The sequence below is a fragment of the Kogia breviceps genome, chromosome 15 (genome assembly GCF_026419965.1).
Source record: "Kogia breviceps isolate mKogBre1 chromosome 15, mKogBre1 haplotype 1, whole genome shotgun sequence".
Lineage (NCBI taxonomy): Eukaryota > Metazoa > Chordata > Mammalia > Artiodactyla > Physeteridae > Kogia > Kogia breviceps.
The window spans coordinates 81,326,810-81,347,179 of NC_081324.1; the positions used below are offsets into that span (position 1 = coordinate 81,326,810).

The following is a 20,370-nucleotide window of genomic DNA, read 5'->3' on the forward strand; positions in this document are numbered from 1 at the left end:
GCCTATCATGCCAGGCATGGTGCTACAACGCATGGAAGAAAAACAAAATGATGATGAACCATAACAGAGATGCAGTCCCTGTCCTGATGAAGCTCATAAGCTTCAGTGTGAATGGGGGGATGGAGAGAAAGGCAAGTTCAGCAAATAAATACGTGTATCCCTCACTATCCAGATGCCTAGTATCTGAATTCAGTAACTACTGGATCTGGATAATTTTTTTGAAAAAAACTCACACAACCCATACCTTTTCTATTCTCTCTGAAAATCAGGAACCAAAAAGATTTGCATCTGAACCTTGCTATTGGATCTCAAGAACCTCATAGATTCAGATAATGAGAATTACCTGTATATAGAGACAAACTGGATGAGTATTAAATAAGAGGACTGCTATAAGAGTGAATAATAGTGGGTGGGGGAGGACCAGCTTCATATGGGGCAGCAGAGGGAGGCCTTGCTGGAGGGAGGGCATTTAACTGAGATCTGAGAATGAGGAGGAACTGGGCATGGGATGAGTATCTCAGGAACAGCCCATGCAAAGGCCCTGTGGCGGGGATGAGTTGGGGGAAGGATTTGAAAATACAGACAGGAGAGCACTGTGGCTGGATGTGGTGAGAAAAGAGGGAGAACAGGACAAGAGATGATGAAAAATGTAAGCAGGAGCCAGGCTATAAAGAACCTGATAGGCTGTGCGTAAGAGAGTTAACGCAGCAAAGCCTGACTGCTCTTAGAAAGGGCTGCTTACCAGATTGGCCCTTGGATAGCATCAGGGAACTTGAATTTCAGGAAGGTCCCCACTACCATTAACTGTTAAAAGAGTGGCTCATCATGCTTAAACTGTGGTATAAAAAATGTGATTTATGCTGAATACTCACTATTCTTTCTGGGAGTCTGGAATTTGGGTATGTGTCATGCTGGAGGTGTCTATATGATGAGCCCCCAATCCAAACCCTGGGCAATGAGTATCCAATGAGCTTCTCTGGTTGACAACATTTCACTTGTGTTGTCACAACCCATTGCTGGAGGAATTAAGCTCATTCTGTGTGAACCCGTTGATAGAAGACCCTTGGAAGCTTGCTCCTGGTTTCCTCCAGACTTCACCTCAAGCCCCTTTTTCCTTTGCTTATTTTGCTTTGCATCCTTTTGCTATAATAAATCAGAGCCATGAATATGATTATATGCTGAATATAGGAGCCCTCTAGTGAACCACTGAAACTGGCGGGAGGGATGTGTCTTGGGAACCTCTCAAAAACAGATTGTATGAAGAACCTTAGATTTTATTCTAAGAGTAGTGGAAGCCATTCATTCTAAATTGTCATGATCTCTGTAGGTGCATCCTCCCTCTCTATACTGAGTTCAAGGCCTATGCCTAGAAATGGGTGTTATAGTTAATAGGCATTTGCTACATGCCAGGCACTGCTCTGAGCACTTTATTTCTTCTTTTCCAATCTAAATGCCTTTCATTTCTTTTTATTACCTTATTTCCTTATCGAGGACCACCAACACAATATTGAATAGGAGTTACGAGAGCAAACATCTTTGCCTTGTTCCTGATCTTAGAAGAAAAACATTCAGTTTTTTCACCATTAAGTATGAGGTTAGCTGTAGGTGTTTTCGTAGATGCCCTTTATCAGGTAAGAAAGTTTCCTTCTAGTTCTAGTTTGTTGAGAGTTTTTACCATGAATGGATGTTGAATTATGTCAACTACTTCCTTCTGCATCTATTGAGATGATCATGTACTATTTCTCTAAGAACTACTCATTTATTTAATCCACCCAATATTTTTTGGATGAAAAAACTAAAGCACAGAGAGGTTCAGAAAGTTGCCCAAAGTCACACAGCTAGTAAGAGTAGAACCAAGATTTGAACCCAACCAAGCTGGCTTTAGTGCTCACATGCTTCACCACCAGGCTCACTACCTCCAAAAGAACAAGTCCTTGGGCCTGGTCATAGAAATCTCTGGAAATGGTTGCTACCCCAGCTCAACTCACCAAAGTACTGTGGGAGGTTGGTATCGGTGATTTTCCCTGTCTCCCCTAACTGTACAAGGATCTTGGTGGCATCACAATTTATCTTCTTAAACAGATTCTCAACCGAGTTCTTGAGATACTCCAAGGTCTTGTTGATCTCCTTGTAGTTGTTCTCATACATATCTGCCTCCTCCGTGGTCTTCTTTAGTTTCTCCTGTGGCAGACCCCAATTCCCATCCAGGTCAGCCAGGTCATCACCCTGGGCTCAGGGTGAGAAAGCTCACATGAGAGCTTTCTCTGGTGATGAGGATTTAGGACCCTCTGGAGCCAGAATCTCCAAAGTGCAGGTTTGCAAACCTCTAAAGGGGCGCAAGATCAATTTAATCATTAAATTGGCCTCAATCCACATTTTTTTAAAAAATGAAATAAAATGATCAGAAAAGAAAGGAAGATAAAAATACTAACATGCATTGCAGGTAGTGAGGGTAAATATTGTTTAATGTAAGTTTTGTTTACTTACATATGTGTATGTGTGTCTACGTGTGTACTGGATTACAGTATTTTTTAAAAGCTGGTGACTCATTTTTAAGAAATGGCCCACAGGAAGAAATATATTTTACATTGCAGCCCAATACTTATATACGTGTGTGTATTTTTATATATTTATCTAATCAAATGAAATTATAGATTCCCAAATCTTATTCTTATTGTGTGTTCTAGTATTTTCCATTCTGTTCTGTTCTATTCTATCTTGCTATTTTTAAATGCTGGTTGCAATCCAACAAACCAATTTCACCACTCAGTTTAAATCACATTAGAGCACAGTGGTTCTCAAAGTGGGGTCCCAGGACAAGCAGCATCAGTTTCACCAGGGAACTTGTTAGAAATGCAGATTCCTGGGATCCAGTCCAGACCGACTGAATCAGAGGCTCTGGGGGTGGGCCTGGCAATCTGTATTTAATGCAGGTGATCCTGATGCATGATAAAATTTGAGAACCTCTGTGAGTCCACTGGATCACAATTTTGGCTTCATATTGGTATCACCTGGGAGTGTTGAAACATTTGCTGCCCAAACTCCAGCCTCAGAGATCTAGACATCTTGGTCTGGGATGCAGCCTGGGCATCAGGAATTTTAAAGCCTCTGGGGTGATTCTGACTTACAGCCCAGACTGAGAATCGCTGCTCTGGGATGAGTGCTTCAGTGGCTTCCTGCCTCTCCCTCTGAGTTCTCAGCTTGCAAAGGTGAACTGGGCCCTGGAAGAACCAGCCTTGTTCCCACCAGCTCCATATGGACCATTCCAAATAAGGGTCCCAAAGGGCCCTATTCACACCCCCATTTTCCAGGTGAGGAAACTGAGGCTCTAAGGAATACAGCCAGGAGAGGGAAGCCATGGTTTGAACTGTCTCTCAACCACCACACCAGGCAGCTTCCTCTGTCCCAAACACTGGAATATTCAGTTCCCAGGGCTGCATTTCCCCATATGACAGCAAGAGCCACCCCCCCCCGCCTCATTCTAAAGGTGCATTAAAAGACCACATGGTTGAGAATTCCCTGGCAGTCCAGTGGTTAGGACTCTGTGCTTCCACTGTAGAGGGCACGAGTTCGATCCCTGGTCACAGAACTAAGATCCTACAAGCTGTGCGTCATGGTCAAAAAAAAAAAAAATCACATGATTAAAAACATTTCTTAAAGCCTGATGTGACAGTGACAACACATGTCCAGCACCTAAAATGTTCCAAGCATATTACACACATCATCTTAACTTATCCTCACAACTGCCCCAGTTTTCAGATGAGGAATATTGAGGTCAGAGAAGAAAAGTGAACTTGTGTTTAGCTCCTCTGTATTGAGTTGTCTAATACCTGACCATGGGCACAACTCGTTATTTGGACAATTATTTGGTAACAAGATGATGGTGATTTGAGGTTTTATTGATTTACAGGATAAACAACAACAATAATGATAGCTATGTTTATAGCTCTCTGCCCTGCACTGTGCCAAGCGTGTACCTGCAGGATTTTATTCAATCTTCACGGCCCTACAGAGTGAGTACAATTTTTATCCCTATTTTACAGCTGAGACAACGGAGCCTCAGAGAGATTAAGTCGCTTTCTCAAAGTCACACAGCCAGGAAGCAACTCTTCTGGGAGTCACACCCAAGCGTTTGTTCCCAGGGCCTGGTTGCTTAACTCCTATGCAAAACCCTCCTATTAAAGGACTGGTCCCACCACTTCTCCAAGAGGGGAGGATGAAATGGAAGTTATGTGGAAAGGTTCCAAGAGTAGAGGAGATGGAAGTGATCTTTAGCAGGGGGGTAAGAAAAGTGGGTTCTAAGTGAGCCCATTGCTATTAAGACAAATTCTCTTGCTTAGAGTATTTGCATTTGAAAAGAGGCTCCAGGAGTTCCTACTAAAGCCCAAGGAACAAAGAGCTGCTGGAGGACTTCAGGCAGAGGTGGGGGAGATGCTTGGGGTTGCCTGGTCAGCCTTCCCAAACTGTGTCCCCCTTTAGGCCTTCAAAACCCCGAGAGGCAGAACAGCACAGGTCCCAACCCCAAGGAAGCATTTGGACACTGGATTGCTCAAAGCCAAGGATGTGGGACCCCAAGCATGTGTCCAACTTAAGGAGAGTCTCCTTGAACTTGGGCCCTGCCTGCAAGTCTACATTCCCCATTTCGGAGAGGTTGCTGAGCCTGAGAGGTGCTTTGCTGCCCTCCAGTGGCGCATGAGAGAATGGCATGGCCAACCCTTTCTGCCACCTGCATGCCAAGAGCAGAAATAAGCCACAGAGAAGGAAAAGGAAATGACCAAAGAGTGTATGTAGTTCCTGGGCCAGGAACTACTGGATTAGAACAGGGCTTTGCAGTCAAACTCTCTGGTTCATATCTTTGTCAGACATTTGCTATCCATTCTCCCCTTATACCTTAATAGCAAAATGCTGATTGTATTTGGGGTGGCAATGTGCCAGCTAAAAGTTGTATTTCCAACCCTCCTTTGCAATAGGGATGGCCAGTGAGACATAGATACAGCAGTCACTGGCTGGGAATTCAGGGAAAAAACTTTTAAGTTGACTAACTCAATTAGCAAGGCCTTTTTTTCCTTCCCTACTTTCTTTCTGCTTGGAATGTGTATGTGATGGCTGGGCCATTGGCAGTCATAATACAACCATGAGGCATCCTTGAGAATGTAAGCCACACACTAAAGATGGCAAAACTGAAAGGAGAAACCTGGGTTACTGATGACATCATGACCAGCCCTGAAGTGTTTATCTCCAGATTTATGTTTTAACAAAGTAAATAAACTTCTATTGCTTAGGCCACTGTTATTTTGGGTCCCTATTATTAGCAGCTGAATGCAATGCAAAGCTCATGCAATATCCCAGCTCCATGATGTTGGCGATTACTTCCCTGAACCTGTTTCCTCATCTGTAAAATAGATCATATCACCTACCTCATAGAGCTGTTGTGAGGATTGAACGAGATAATGCAAGCAAAGCACTTAGCCCAGTGCCTAGTATGTAGTAAAGGCTCAGGAAATGTTTGTAATTACTACTATTGATTGAGAACAGGCCACAGCCAGGACAAGGGGGAGAGAGAAGAAAAGACTGAGGCAGAGATCTGTCTGGAATTTACCAGCCTGGGATGAAATTATAGGCACAAGGGCCTGGGATAGGCTCCCTGAAGTGGGATAGTCTTTAAAACGAACAAAGAGGGCCTCAGGGACAAAATTCTGCAGCAACATCTGTAGCAGAGGCTGCCTGTAACAAAAGGTCGGGACATGTCAAGACATGACCCAGGCCAGTAGATCTTCCTCCTCCTGAGAACCAACTGACAGGTCACCTGACAGACAATGGAGACTCCTGCATCCCTCCCTCCCCGCCCTGGTCTTACCTCCAGCTGTCTCAGGATGGCGCAGTTGTCCTCATGTGATGATTTCTGCTGGGACTGTGAGTGGATAACCTCATTCTGCTCAGGAGAGAACCAGACCATAAGGAAAAGCAAGTGCTCCCCTCCCCAGCACACATAAAATAAGCCAATGCCTCGAGGCGTTAGTGAGGATTTAAATTATCCATTTCAAGTAGCCCCAGAACCCCTGGACCCCTCTTATATCCATGGAGGTTCTTTCTGATGTTTCTGAATTAAAAGGAGGATGCAGGCATGAGCAGGTGGGTGGTTCATCCTTTCTGGAGAATTGTGTATAATCAGTAGGATTTGCTGTAATGGTGGCAATGTTCTATCTGTGCCGTCCAGCACTGCAGCCACTAGCCACGCATGGGCACAGAGCACTCGCAATGTGGCTAGTCCCACTGAGGAACTCACTTTTTAATTTAATTTAAATTTATTTAAACTTAAATCGCCCCATGTGGCTGATGGTTATGGTAATGGATGGGCAGCTCCAGAGCAGGGGTTCTCAAACTCTAGCATGAATCAGGATCACCTGGAGGTTTGTGAAAACACAGATATCCGGGCCCCACACCAGAGGTTCTGATTCAGTATGTCTGCGTGAGGCCCACGAATGTGCATTTCTCTCAAGTTCCCAGGAGATGCTGCTGCTGCTGGTCCAGGGACTAGATTTGAGAACTGGGCTAGAGCAGTGTGTCCAAATGTAAAAGGCAAGCACCTTTTGATGGGGCAATACCATCTCTAGGAGTCTGTCCCATGGAAACAGTAGGACATGTGGGCAAGGTGGCCACTCAAGGCTGTCCCTTGTGCTGTTATCTGTAATCTCTGTTAGGGACAACCTGCATGTCTACCGGTTGGGGATTGGTTAAGTAAACGATGGTACATTTACATCATGGGGGGCAAAGGGTCTCAAATTAAAATATGGTTTAGGGCTTCCCTGGTGGCGCAGTGGCTAGGAGTCTGCCTGCCAATGCAGGCGACACGGGTTTGAGCCCTGGTCCCGGAAGATCCCACATGCCGCGGAGCAGCTAGGCCCATGCACTGAAAGTGCTGAGCCTGCGCTCTGGAGCCCGTGAGCCAAAACTACTGAGCCCACGTGCCACAACTACTGAAGCCCGCGTGCCTAGAGCCTGTGCTCCGCCACAAGAGAAGCCACCACAATGAGAAGCCCGCGCACTGCAACGAAGACCCAATGCAGCCAAAAATAAATTAATAATTTTTTAAAATATATGGTTTAAATGCAGATTCCTGGCTTATTCTCAGAGAATCTAGGTTTGTAGGTATGGGATAGGGCCTGGGGAATCTGTTCTTTTAAGAAGCATTTTGTGATACGACCACAGAGCATCTAGGGTCTCCAGAAGCCACTAAAAAGAACATAGAAGATGTTGGGCAGTAACTACGATGAACTGTTGAAGAAAAAAGTTTACTAAACAGCATGAACTATCTAGTATACACCCAGTACTATAAGTGGGCATCTAGGGGAGTGTGTGTGTGTGTATGTGTGTGTGCGCGTGCGCAGACACATGCTTAAGTGCCCACTGCCTTCATAAAGCAATGTCACCAAAATATTTATTGGCAGTATCTCTGAGTGGTGATATTTTGGTGACCTGTACTTTTTCCTTATATTTTTCTGAATTACATTTTCCCACAGGTATATCTACTTGCACATGGCCCCACATTCAGGAAACAGTGACACTGCAAAAGGAAGGGCTCCCCTCAGTCCCCACTGAGCACAGGGACCTCAGAGGAAAGAGACTCAGAGGAAAGAGACTATTCCCAGAGGAAGTGACATCTGCCAGGACTAATGAGCGGTATTGCATCAGAAGAAAAGTGGGAGGGGCGGGGAATAGCATGAGGAAAGCCTCAGAGGAGGGAAATGCAGGGGGAAGCTGGAACTGGCAGCTGATGAGAGTGCCTTGGGGGTCGTGGTGGGAGCTGAGCATGCAGGGGCAGGTTGAAGCCAAATTTTGAAGGGACTGGAGTGTCACACTAAGGAGTTTAGACTCTCTCCTGTGCAGACAATTCCAAAGGCTGGTTATGTGTGTTCTGCAGAGTAAGTAGCCCAGGGAGCCAATTAAGTTTGGGAAATTATGGATTCAATAAGGTAAATAGTTTCTTTACTGTAGGATTTGACAGAGCCTTTATCATGCTCATAGATATCAACTCTCTCCGAGATCAGTTTACCATCTCTCCTCAATTCTGGGAAGCTGTTGATTAACAGGGGTCAGCCAGCTTTTAAGGCAAAGGGCCAGATTGTCGATATTTTGGGCTCTGCAGCCCACATATGGTCTGTCTTGCATATTTTGTTTCCTTACAACCCTTGAAAATGTGAAACCATTCTTAGCTCATAGACTGTACAAAAACAGGCCAAAGGGCATATCTGGCTGTGGCTATAGTTTACTGAACTCTGGATTATAAGACATACCATGGATTTTAAATGTCACTTATTGGGGGTGAGGGGACATGAACACATTAAGTGTATGTACCAACTGGAAGACAAATACCAATTTCGGGAAGGTTAAAATGTAGGGGGGAGAACACTGGGGGAATATAGTATTTCCTAAACTTTTTTGACTTGAAGCCCTTTTTCTGCAGAGTATCTCAAGGAGCGTTCCAAGGAACCCACTTTGGGGAAGGCTGCTGTGGGAGCAGGTGGGCCCCTGGCCTGGGAAAGAAGAGGTGCCCTGACCTGGATTCTCTCAGTCTTCTTGTGCATCATCTCCATGTCATTGTTGAGCTCCGTGACATACATGAACCGAGCAAAGTTCTTCTCCTCCTCGGCAAGAAACTCCTCGATGAGCTGACTCAGGTTGCCATTCTTCATCAGCTTCAGCAGCCGGAGGTAAGCCACCTCATAGCTCTCAAAACTCTCACCCTTGTTCTTCTTCCCATACTTCTTTGCCTTAAGAGCTAGAAAAGGAAGAACTGGCAACCATGAGTCTGAAAGGGAAGCCGCTCAGAGTAGTGCCCAGCGGAGGGATGTGCTCCGTGGCATTATCACTGTGCCCTGGGGAGGGGGCTAGACTTTCCCATGAGATGGAGTGGGAGCTCCCCTCCTTAGCCACTTCACAAATATCTAATTGATTGTCTACTATGTTCCAGACACTGTGCTGGGCTCTGTAGCTACAAAATCACTGCCCCACAGAGCTTCTGGTGGAGGAATCAGCCACAAAGAGAAAAGAAAAAGAGATAGCCAAGGAAACAGAAAAAGAAATCCAATAATTGCCATTGTGGCCCACGCAATGGAGGAGATGTAGTAGGTGCTGTGATGGGGGAGCTGTGTGGCCAGGGAAGGAGGTGATGTGAGCAGGATGAAGGCTGGGGAAGCCCTGTTGGCAGAGAGCCTTAAGCAGGCTCAGAGCTTGGTAGGTTCAAGGCATTAGAACCAAGAAAGTTCTCCAAGCCTTGCTCCCCAGCCTGATGCCTGCAATAGCTCCACCTCTCCTGAATCCAGTCTTGTCCCTCTGATTTGGCCTCCACGTGGCAATCGGAAGGATCTTTCTAGATCTTCCTAGGCACATCTGGCCACGTGACCCCTTTGCATGTGTGGCTCCCTACTGTCCCTGGGATGAAGCTGAAGTTTCTCGGCATTGTTTAAGATCTGATCCCCTCTACCCCTCAGTGCCTGGTCACTATCAGACTCAGTCACTAGTCTGCTTAAATCCTCTGATAGCTTCCCACCACACTTAGAATCAGCATGAGCTCCCTGTGCAGCCTATAAGGGCCTGTGTGGTCTGGCTCCTCCTCACCCCTCCAATTTCATCTCCTGCCACTCTCCTGTTGGCATCAACTCACTCCAGCCACACTGGCCTCCTCTCTGTTCTAGAAATATGCCTACCTCACTCCCACCTCGGGGCCTTTGCACCTGCAATTCCTTCTTCCTGAGATGTGCTTCTCCCAGGCTTCCATGTGGCTGGTTCCCTCCTATCATTCAAGTCTCTGCCCAAATGGCACCTCCTCCAAGAGGCCCACCCTGACCACCCTAGATAAAGCAGCCCCTGGTTACTCTCTGTCAATTACCCTGTTTTGTTTTCTTCATCATGCTCATGGTTCCCGAGAGATCAGATTAACTTTTGCATTTGCCAATTTGTCATCTCCCCTGACAGAAGGTCAGCTGCAGGAGGACAGGACCTTTGTCTTATTCTCCACTGTCTCCCAACACGTAGCCCAGTTCCTGGCACATGGTCAGTCCTGCAGGAGTGACCTCTGCCTGTTTCTCCAGCTTTGCGTCTACACTCCAGTTAACACTTTCCTGCCTCTGGGCCTTTGTCTCTGACTGGATTCCTCACCCTTGCACAGCTGGATTCTTTTCATCCTTTAGATCACAGTCTGAACAGCCCCTCCTTGGCCATCCTATCCAAGAGAGGTCTCCCTGTTACTTTTCCATCTCAATCCCTTGTTTTCTTCCTTCAGAGGTTCTATCACAACCTGAAGTGTTTGTATTTGTCTATTTGCTTGTTTTTTCTGTGTCTCCATATCTAGAACATAAGCTCCGTGACATCAAGGACTAACACTGTCTTGATCACTGCTCTGTCTCTGGTCCCCAACATGGTGCCTGTTTCAGGATAGATGATCAAATTTGTTGGAAGACCAGGAATGCAATGGTTGGATGGATGAAGGAAGGAGTCAACTGATCATGAGGAAATTACCCCTGCAGTGTCACAGGAACAGGAGGAGCCTGGAGGTTGGGAGACCCAGCAGAAGCTGCTAGAGGAGATGTGATGAGAAAGATGACAAGGTTGAGGCAGTGAGAAGAGGAAGGATGGACGCACAAGTCAAATGGAGTGGCAGTGAATGGGAGAACTCCTATTGACTGCACAGTTCGGGTCTTGGATGCCTAGTGGAATCTTGAGGCTGCTCAGTGGATTAGGAGAGAGAAGAGGACAGTAGTAGGACCTCAGGCTTTGGGGGGCAGACACACTTGGGATGAGGTCCTGGATCTGTTACTTATATTGCAGAGGACCTTGGCTATATCCATGTATCCACTCTCAGCTGCAGTGCCCTCATATGTCAACTGGGGGTGTTAATAATAATGTCTGCCTCTTGGAGATGTTGTGAAGGCTAAATGGAAGCCATGCATGCCAAGCATGGAGAATGGAAGGTGGCTTGAACCAGTGGCTCAGTAAATGGATGGATGGGTGGATGGAGTATGGAAGGATGGATGGATAGAGGATGAAAGGATGGATGGATGGATGGATGGATGGAGGATAGAAGGATGGATGGATGGGTGGATGGAAGATGGATGGGTGGATGGATGGATGGATAGACAGAAGGTCCAAAAGGTGGTTTTTGTAATGTTAGAGAGTGAGAGATGGGATTTCTCAGAAAAACACTTCCAGCCATACAGTTGCAAATAAGGCAGGAAGGGACAGAAGGGGCTGAAAGAAAAAAAAACACATGCAGTTGCACAGGGGGCTCTCCCTTCAATCTGCTGAGGAGAGAGTTAACATAGCAGACCTGAGACTGCTCTCCTTAGAAAGGCCTGCTTGCAAGGTTGGCCCTTGGCCTTCATCTGGGAACTTAAATGGTGAACAGCTACCTACACTGATATAAAGCTTTCCTAAATGGTAAGTGTGGCTACTGAGTCCAGACTGTAAGGACAGTGTACTTTATGCTGAACATCTGCCTTCCTGCTGGGAAGCTGAAATTTTGGTATGTGCTGGGGAGAGGGTGCCTTTGTGACCAGCCTCCAGTAAGAATCTTGGGCACCAAGTCTCTAATGAGCTCCCCAAGCAGACGACTCTTCACAGGTGTTGTCACAATTAGATGCTGGAAGAATTAAGCATGCGCTGCGTGACTCCACTGGGAGAAGATCCTGGAAGCTTGTGCCTGGTTTCCTCTGGACTTTGCCCCATGCACCTTTTCTCTTTGCTGATTTTTCTTTGTGTCCCTACATCATAGCCATGTTTGCTGAGTCTTGTGAGTCCTCTTTGAGAATCACCCAGCCCGGGGGTGGTCTTGGGGACCTCTGACACACAAGTTCCTCCTCTAAACAATGGAAGGAGAGCCACAGGGTGAGCACACATCCTACAGGTTAGGGGTGGCAGATAAAACCCAAGGCATCCAGTTAAATTTGAATCTCAGACAAACAATATATATATATTTTTCCTTTGGCCACACTGCACAACATGGAGGATCCTAGTTCCCCAACCAGGGATCGAACCCCTGCCCCCTGCAGTGGAAGCACAGGGTCTTAACCATGGGACCACGAAGGTAGTCCTGACACAAATGATATATTTTTAACAGTATGAATATGTCCCAATTGTAGATAAACCACAAATAATTTTTTAGTATAAGTATGCCTCAAATACTGCATGAGACTAAAATTTTATTAATTGTTTATGTGAAATTTAAATTTAACGGACCTTGTATTTTTATTTGCTAAATTTGGCAAACCTACTACAAGGAGACTCAGGCACCTTCAGTTGAGAGAGAGAGAGAGAGAGAGAGAGGTAAAAACGAGGACACCTGGAAAGCATTACCTTCTTCCTTTTTGGACTGCTCCTCAAACTCAAGGCGATCATTCAGCTTGATGAGCAGGAAGGATTTGAGCTTGGTTTCATGATCATAGAGACGCTCCAACTCTTGGATCTCCAGGTTGTACTGAGAGATGTTCTTCTGCTGGTGGTCCTTCATGGCAGCCATTCGAGCCATGGCTTGCAGCCTGGGTGAGACAGGTATGACAGAGTCTGAGTGTCCGGAGGCACCTTCCTTCTCCTCCCCTCTCCCTACAAGTCCAGACAGACTTCCTGCCTGGTCAAGGACCATCACTACTTTTAATCATGGAGGTTTCTGGGAGTAGAGGAACAACTTTCCTCACCTGAATGACAGCAGTTGACAGCTCTAGACCACCCTCAGGAAATGATTTTCTATCATCATCATCATCACCACCACCACCATCACCACCGTCATCATGATCATCATCACCATCAGCAGCATCATCACCATCAGCATCACCACCACCATCATGATCTTCACCACCATCACCACCACCACCACCATCAGCAGCATCATCACCATCAGCAGCATCATCACCATCAGCATCACCACCGCCATCATGATCTTCACCACCATCACGACCACCACCACCATCAGCATCATCACCATCAGCAGCATCATCACCATCAGCATCACCACCACCATCATGATCTTCACCACCATCACTACCACCACCACCATCAGCAGCATCATCACCATCAGCAGCAGCATCACCATCAGCATCATCATCACCATCATGATCTTCACCACCATCACTACCACCACCACCAGCAGCAGCATCATCACCATCAGCAGCAGCATCACCATCAGCATCACCACCACCACCATGATCTTCACCACCATCACCACCACCACCACCATCAGCAGCAGCATCACCATCAGCAGCAGCATCACCATCAGCATCACCACCACCATCATGATCTTCACCACCATCACTACCACCACCACCAGCAGCAGCATCATCACCATCAGCAGCAGCATCACCATCAGCATCACCACCACCATCATGATCTTCACCACCATCACCACCACCACCACCATCAGCAGCAGCATCACCATCAGCAGCAGCATCACCATCAGCATCACCACCGCCATCATGATCTTCACCACCATCACCACCACCACCACCATCAGCATCATCACCATCAGCAACATCATCACGATCAGCAGTATCACCACCATCAGCAACATCATCACCATCAGCATTACCAGCACTATCATGATCTTCACCACCATCACTACCACCACCAGCAGCAGCAGCATCATCACCATCAGCAGTATCACCACCATCAGCATCATCAAAAATCACCATTATCACTATTACCATCATCATCACCACTTGTCAAGTACTATGTCCCAGCCACTCGCTTATATACACATATTATTTAATCCTCACTACCACCTGAAGGGGTCCTCCAACAATGTAGTAGTGATGGAACCAGGGTTCAAACCCAGATCTCTCTGACTCCAAAATCTGCACTCTTCACCACTAAACTGCATGCCTTTTGCCCCTCTAGGTGTGAAGCCAGGAGACAGCCCAGACTGAGAGGGACCCCTAGGACTAGAGGCAGGGACACCTGGGGGAGATGGTACAGCATAGGGGTTTGAACCTCAACTCCACCATATCTGCCATTTATCTGGATCTCAGGTAAGTATTTTGGCATCTCTAAGCCTCCATTTTCTGGTCTGTAAAATGGGGATAATAACTCCTAGGGCTGTTGTGAAGGTTGAAATACTACCCAGAGCATCTAGCATCATGCTTGGCCGACACACAATCAGCACTCAGAGTTATTATGATGATGATTTCAGATTCCTCAACACGTAAGCACAGGGGGTAGAGGTGGCCCAGAGTAGGAAGCTCAGCAGGGGGCTGAGACATCTTTGCCCCCAGGGTCTCTCCCCCAGCCCACCTCTGCTCATAGGCCTGCGCAGACTGCTCGATGGCCACGTTCATTGTTTTCTTCTGCATCAACAAGCGCCGATGAATCTGCTTGTAGACGTTGTCATAAGCAGCCTTCTCATACCGTAGGTCCTCAATCTCCTTCCGGAGCTTCGCATTAGTGGTCAGCATCTTGTCAAAGCGTACAGTGACCTGCAAGGAGGGCTCTGCTTCAAAATAAGGGCTCACTCCTGGGGCATGAGACAAGCTTCCAGAAGGCATCCAGAGGGTTGAAGGGTCTTCCCCTCACCTCCCACCCCAGGCCCACAGAACAATGGTTGGAGTGCTGCCTGGCCTGTGTGCACACCACCGTTCACCTTCTCCCGACTCAACCAATGAGATGAGTATGTTCTGCTAATGGCTTCACAGACATCATTCTTCCCTCTTAGCAAAGGGAGGCAGAGTTGTTTGCAGAGTTTGGTTTTTTTTGTTGGTTTTTGGTCACTTTGCAGCACGTGGGATCTTAGTTCCCCAACCAGGGATAGAATCCATGCCCCCTGCAGTGGAAGCACGGAGTCCTAACCACTGGACCACCAGGGAATTCCCCCTACGTACGCGATGCAAACGGGTTTCCAAAACGTGGATCTGTTTTTGCAGTTTCCGGGGGTTATTGGCCTCCTGTATTTTTGAGAAGATCTGTCTTTGGTTTATAATTTTTTTTTCCATCTGAACGATCTGAAAAGAAAAAGAGAGAGAGAGAGAGAGAGAGAGAGAAAACCCAGCTGTTTTAACATCTGTATGGGTACAAATGCGACAGTTCACTAACTCAAGTGTGGTAAAACAAAAACTGCAATGTTCTTTCTTTTCCTATGAATGGAATTTTAATTCTCTCTTGGGTGTGTGTTCAACTCAACTTAACCTTAGCCAGTTTGGGGCAAAATGAGGCAACTTAGGGTTTTTACTCTCACCCGTGCATGTAAATTTCACTCACCTGTGGGAGAAAATTTCACCTGAACCTAAAGCCACGGTTTCCAGAAGAAATAGCATTATTCCCCCAAGAAGCCTTCTGTAACCTTTGTTTTTTGTTTTGTTTTTTGCTCTTGCAATGATGAGGTTGCTAGTGGCACTTAATGGCAGGTCATGAGATGTCACATACCCTGCAACATGTAAGACAGCACCAAACATCCAAGAATTGTCCCCCATCCCTTTTGACTTTCCAGTGCCCCTCTGGATGTTAGGCAGGTGAAGAACCTCTCTATAATTTTCTGTACCTAGAAGCAAACTGTCTTTTACATACACACACACACAGTATTTTTCATTAGGTTTTAATAGACACTTAATTATCCAGGAATGTAGTCACTGTATAAATCAAGATAATGTTCGTTGATTTGTTTGGAACTTTACCAAGAGTTGCCCGCCATTTTGGAAATCATGACACCAGCACAACCTGGATCATCATCTTTGAGTTGTGGATACAACAAGCCCAAATCAGTCTGCAGTGTGGAATCTTCAGTGATTCTGCATATCAATAATACTGGACACTTTTTTAGGATGGCCCTTTTGACCGGAAGGGAAGTGAGACTTCTTTGTAATGCTGATTTGCATTGCCTGCTTGCTTGGTTGGCCAGGAAGGGCGTATGCGTTTTTTCCTGAATATATTCAGGAAAAAACGCATACGCCCTTCCTGGCCAACTGCATCATTTTCGAAGTTCTACCGCTTTTCCTGTGCTTTAAAGGCGAGTCCTATCTACCTCTTGAAAACTGTTTCCTGCAATTCTGCCTTGCTTCCAAATCCTCTTCGTTGCCTTACCTCAAGATATTTCTAGACGATAGTTATCATTTATAACTCTGCAGGTTTGTGAATTGCAGTGCCCCTGAGCTCCATTTTTCAGCTCACTTTTTAAAAAAATAAATTTATTTATTTCATTTATATTTATTTTTGGCTGCATTGGGTCTTCGTTGTTGTGTGAGGGCTCTCTCTAGTTGTGGCGAGTGGGGGCCACCCTTCAGTGTGGTGCAAAGGCTTCTCACTGCAGTGGCTTCTCCTGTTGCGGAGCACAGGCTCTAGGCGCGCGGGCTTCAGTAGTTGTGGCACACGGGCTCAGTAGTTGTGGCGCACAGGCTTTGCTGCTCTGCGGCGTGTGGGATCTTGCTGGATCAGGGCCTGAACCCGTGTCCCCTGCATTGGCAGGCGGACTCCTAACCACCGCACCACCAGGGAAGCCCACAATTCGCTTTTTTGGGAGCAGGCCACAAAACCGCAGGATTGCTTCAGGCCCTATTCTGGTTCCAGGGGGCGGGCTGAGCCTTTGCTTAATTCTTCTTTCTGATTGGAAATTAGAGTGACATGTGCCTGTCCAGACTAGAGCTAGTCTCTCATTGGTTCCCCCTCTTCCCGTTCATCCTCCAGACAAATTGCAAACTGTACGAAACAGGAGGTTAAAGGTGCTGATTCTCCAAGTGGGGAGATTGTTAGTAAAGCGGCCGGAATGGCGAACCCTAGCACCAGGAGATGAAAAATGAGGTGCGTTTTAGACACCTTTCCAGATCACACGGTGTACCATCCTCTGGGTTTCCCACGCATGTTTTAGCTGTAGGAAGATTCCCTTGAACCTGGAGATTAGGGACCCATGGAATGGGTACCTCGCAGTATTCATTTAAAGGGTCTGCATTGGCTCACCCAACCTCACCAATCCTCTCAGCCCCAAGAGTGTCCATCCTTATGGGTCATCCAGCTGTGGGTCTAGATGTGGTCAATCAAGGTTGCATCACAGCCCCTGAACGAATTTTGTAAGAATTTCTCTCTCTTTCACTGTCTTTGTTTTTTTTTAATTTATTTTTATGATGGGGTTTAGCTGATTTTCACTGCTGTTTATGCCACTTTACACCCACTTGATTCACTTACAGAGAGATATAAATAAATAGTTTTTAAGATTATTACTAGTCAGATATATTCTTCTGTGGTAAATAGGGTGTGTTGAGTCCACTTCATTGAGCAATGAGTAGGTCTTGTCTATTACATATGTGGTTTATGGAACGGTCTCTGTGCTAATTTCAAACTCTTCTTTTATGTATCACCCCACCTCACCTTTCCCCTTAAGCAGCCATAAGTGTGTTTTCTAAATGTGTGACTTCCTTCTGTTTTGTAATTCAGTTCATGTGTAGCGATTTTTACATTCCCTCTATAAGTGATATCTTATGATAAGTTGCTTTTTCTGTGTGACTTATTTCACTTCAAATCATCGTACCTAAATCCATTCATTATGCTGCTACTAGCCTTATAAAAAAAAAATAATACTGGCCTCTGACTACATCTTTTAGACCAGGGGTCTGCAAACTAAGGCCTTGGGCCAAATCTGCCCCACTGCCTGTTTTTTGTTTGTTTGTTTGTTTTTTAATATTTATTTATTTATTTTGGTTGCACCGTGTCTTACTTGCAGCATGCGGGATCTTCATTGCGGCATGCAAGATCCCCCCCTTTTTTTTTTTAGCTGCAGCATGTAGACTCTTAGGTGCGGCATGCATGCAGGATCTAGTTCCCAGACCAGCGATTGAACCCAGGCCCCCTGCATTGGGAGCACAGAGTCTTACCCACTGGACCACCAGGGAAGCCCCCCACTGCCTGTTTTCATAAATAAAGTTTTATTGACACACAGCCATGCCCATTCTTTGCATTGTCTATGGCTGCTTTCATACTATGAAAGCAGAGTGGAGTAGTGTGGCTCACAAAGCCAAAATATTTACTATCAGGGCCTCTGCGGAGCAATTTGCTGGCCCCGGTCTCGATAAGTCAGGCCAAAACATGCACGTATGGAAATACATATAATTTTAGTATAAGTAGCTTTCCTTTATTTATCCCTTGATTATAGTTATGGCATCATATTGATTTAAAAGAAGAAGGATAAAGGATTATATCATCTATGAATTTCACTTCAGGATTGTAAAGGAGGTATTACCAGATATTTGCTGTTAAAAAGGGGCATTGGCAGTTGAGTGACTCATAATTTCAAGTGTCAACAACTAAAAATGATTAAGTTCAATTAGGTTCAGGTCTTGTTAAAAACATGCTTTCCTTGGGAATTCCCTGGTGGTCAGTGGTTAGGACTCCTCGCTTTCACTGCTGAGGGCCTGGGTTCAATCCCTAGTGGAGGAACTAAGATCCCACAAGCCATGCAGTGTGGCCAAAAAAGAAAAAATAAAATAAAGTGAAGCATTTTAAAAAACATATGCTTTCCTCAGAAGAATTTCCTCTCTCTGCCTTTATGGGCACAGATCTCAGTAGCCTCCCTTCAGGGGCAGCAGCTTGTATCAATTAGGAACATATGCAACTACAAATTACAGTAAGCCCAACTAACAGTGGTTTAAACAAATAATGGTTTATCTTTCTCTCATAATACACTGCTGGCTTAAGTTCAGTAACTCAAGGAGGTAAAAACAAGATCTCTGTAATTCACCTGGCTTCTCCCTCAAAAGATGGCTGCCATTGCACCAGCCTTCACACAGTTATGTTCCAGGGAGGAAAGTAGAGGAAGCAATATGGATGAAGGGTACGACCTATATCTGGAAAGCAAAACTTTCCCAGATACCCCTAACAGCTGTCCCCTTACATTTCATTGTCTACCTTTAGGTGCAAGGGAAGATGGGAAATATAGCTTTTTAGCTGGGCACATGCTCACCCTGAATAAAGTCAGGAATTTGTTAGAGAGGAAAACATAAAGAATGGGTAAACAGCGGGCAGTGTCACCCACAACACTATGTAGTTACAGTTGCTTCAAGGAAATTCAGGCTCAATATTGCCAGATCTTCCAGTTTTTTAAAAGAAAAGCCAGATATCTGAATTTTTACATGAAATCTCCTGACTTTTAACATGTTAGGCCAAAGCCTTCATGTTGTCAGGCTCAGCCTGTTCTGAAGGCCACTGGTCTACTCACACATTTAGGGTCATGGAAGACCCACAGAAAAGTGATAAAAGATAGTTTTTAGGCTTCAAGAGATGCTTAACAGAAGACAGAAGAATGTTCCCGAACCAGGAGGCTGGCAGAGGTGACAACAGCCAGAACTGTACTGTGGTGGACATGGTGGGTGGTTGACCCGTCATGGGTGTTCTGGGGAAGAATACCCATCCCACCCCAGAAGACTGATCCAAGCCAAGCATGGTAACTCTAATCACTCTTCCTATGATTTATTTATTCAGGGATGGGCAAGACTAAACCAGTTGGAGTTTCTGTCTGTCTGGTAGGGAAGCATCTGGAAAAAGTTTCCTCATTCCTAAGAGAGTCCTAGGAAGAGATGGTCTGTCTTCTCCTGAAGGTATTGTTCCATCTGGATGTGGTGCCTGGAACTGCTGCTGCTGTCTTGCCCCCAAAGGACAAAGACAAAATACCTTGATAAACCTAATTGAGCTGCTGAATCAACCAACCCTGAAGCTTGCATTATCTTTATACTTCCTGTTATATGAGACAAAAACATTTTCTTATTGCCAGTAATCTACTTAGGGAAGGTGGGCTCTGCCCCCAGACCCAAGGGATAAATCATCATTGGTCTAAACTAGGGATTGGGAAACTTTTTCTTAACGGGCTAAATAGTAAATATTTTAGGCTTCAAGGACCAAGAGATTTAGTATGTAGGTACTCACATAACCATTTAAAAAGTAAACATTTAAGATGTAAAAACCATTCTTTGCTGGAGGGCCATAAACAAACAGACCAGACTTGGTGCTTGCACTGTAATCTGCTGCCCCTGGTCTACCCCAAAGCAATTATAGAAATTCCATTTCCCTTTGCCCATGATTGGCCAAGGAATGGACATATACCCTAGCCCTGGCCAATCAGAGAATATCTGCTGGAGGAATTTTGTAAAATATTCTCCCTCTCATAAGAAGAGAATATCATGTACGAAAACTTCCCATCCTTTCTTCATATTTTTGAATGCAATTATATGAGACATTATACTAGCTAAGCTTTGGCAGCCATCTTGTTACCATGAGGGGAAGGCTGGTCAAGAGAGTCATAGAGAAAAAGAAGAACCCATCATTGTAGAGCTGCTAAACCATCCCTGGGATGGCCTATTTCTAGTCAGACATCATATTAAGCGAGAAAAACAAACCTCTGTTCTCCCAGTTGCT

At 45.6% G+C, this 20,370-nt stretch overlaps 1 protein-coding gene across 1 annotated transcript in view; it reads right to left on the bottom strand.

Annotated features, from left to right (window-relative positions):
* CCDC63 (coiled-coil domain containing 63) overlaps positions 1-20,370 on the bottom strand; it is a 30,037-nt gene that overhangs the window by 3,651 nt on the left and 6,016 nt on the right. The window contains exons 3-8 of the mRNA XM_059039580.2: positions 14,862-14,981; positions 14,278-14,459; positions 12,352-12,533; positions 8,559-8,779; positions 5,858-5,932; positions 1,989-2,181 (exon numbers count right to left, since the gene is read on the bottom strand). Of these exons, the coding sequence (XP_058895563.2) occupies positions 1,989-2,181; positions 5,858-5,932; positions 8,559-8,779; positions 12,352-12,533; positions 14,278-14,459; positions 14,862-14,981 (973 nt within the window). The remainder of the gene's footprint in view (positions 1-1,988; positions 2,182-5,857; positions 5,933-8,558; positions 8,780-12,351; positions 12,534-14,277; positions 14,460-14,861; positions 14,982-20,370) is intronic.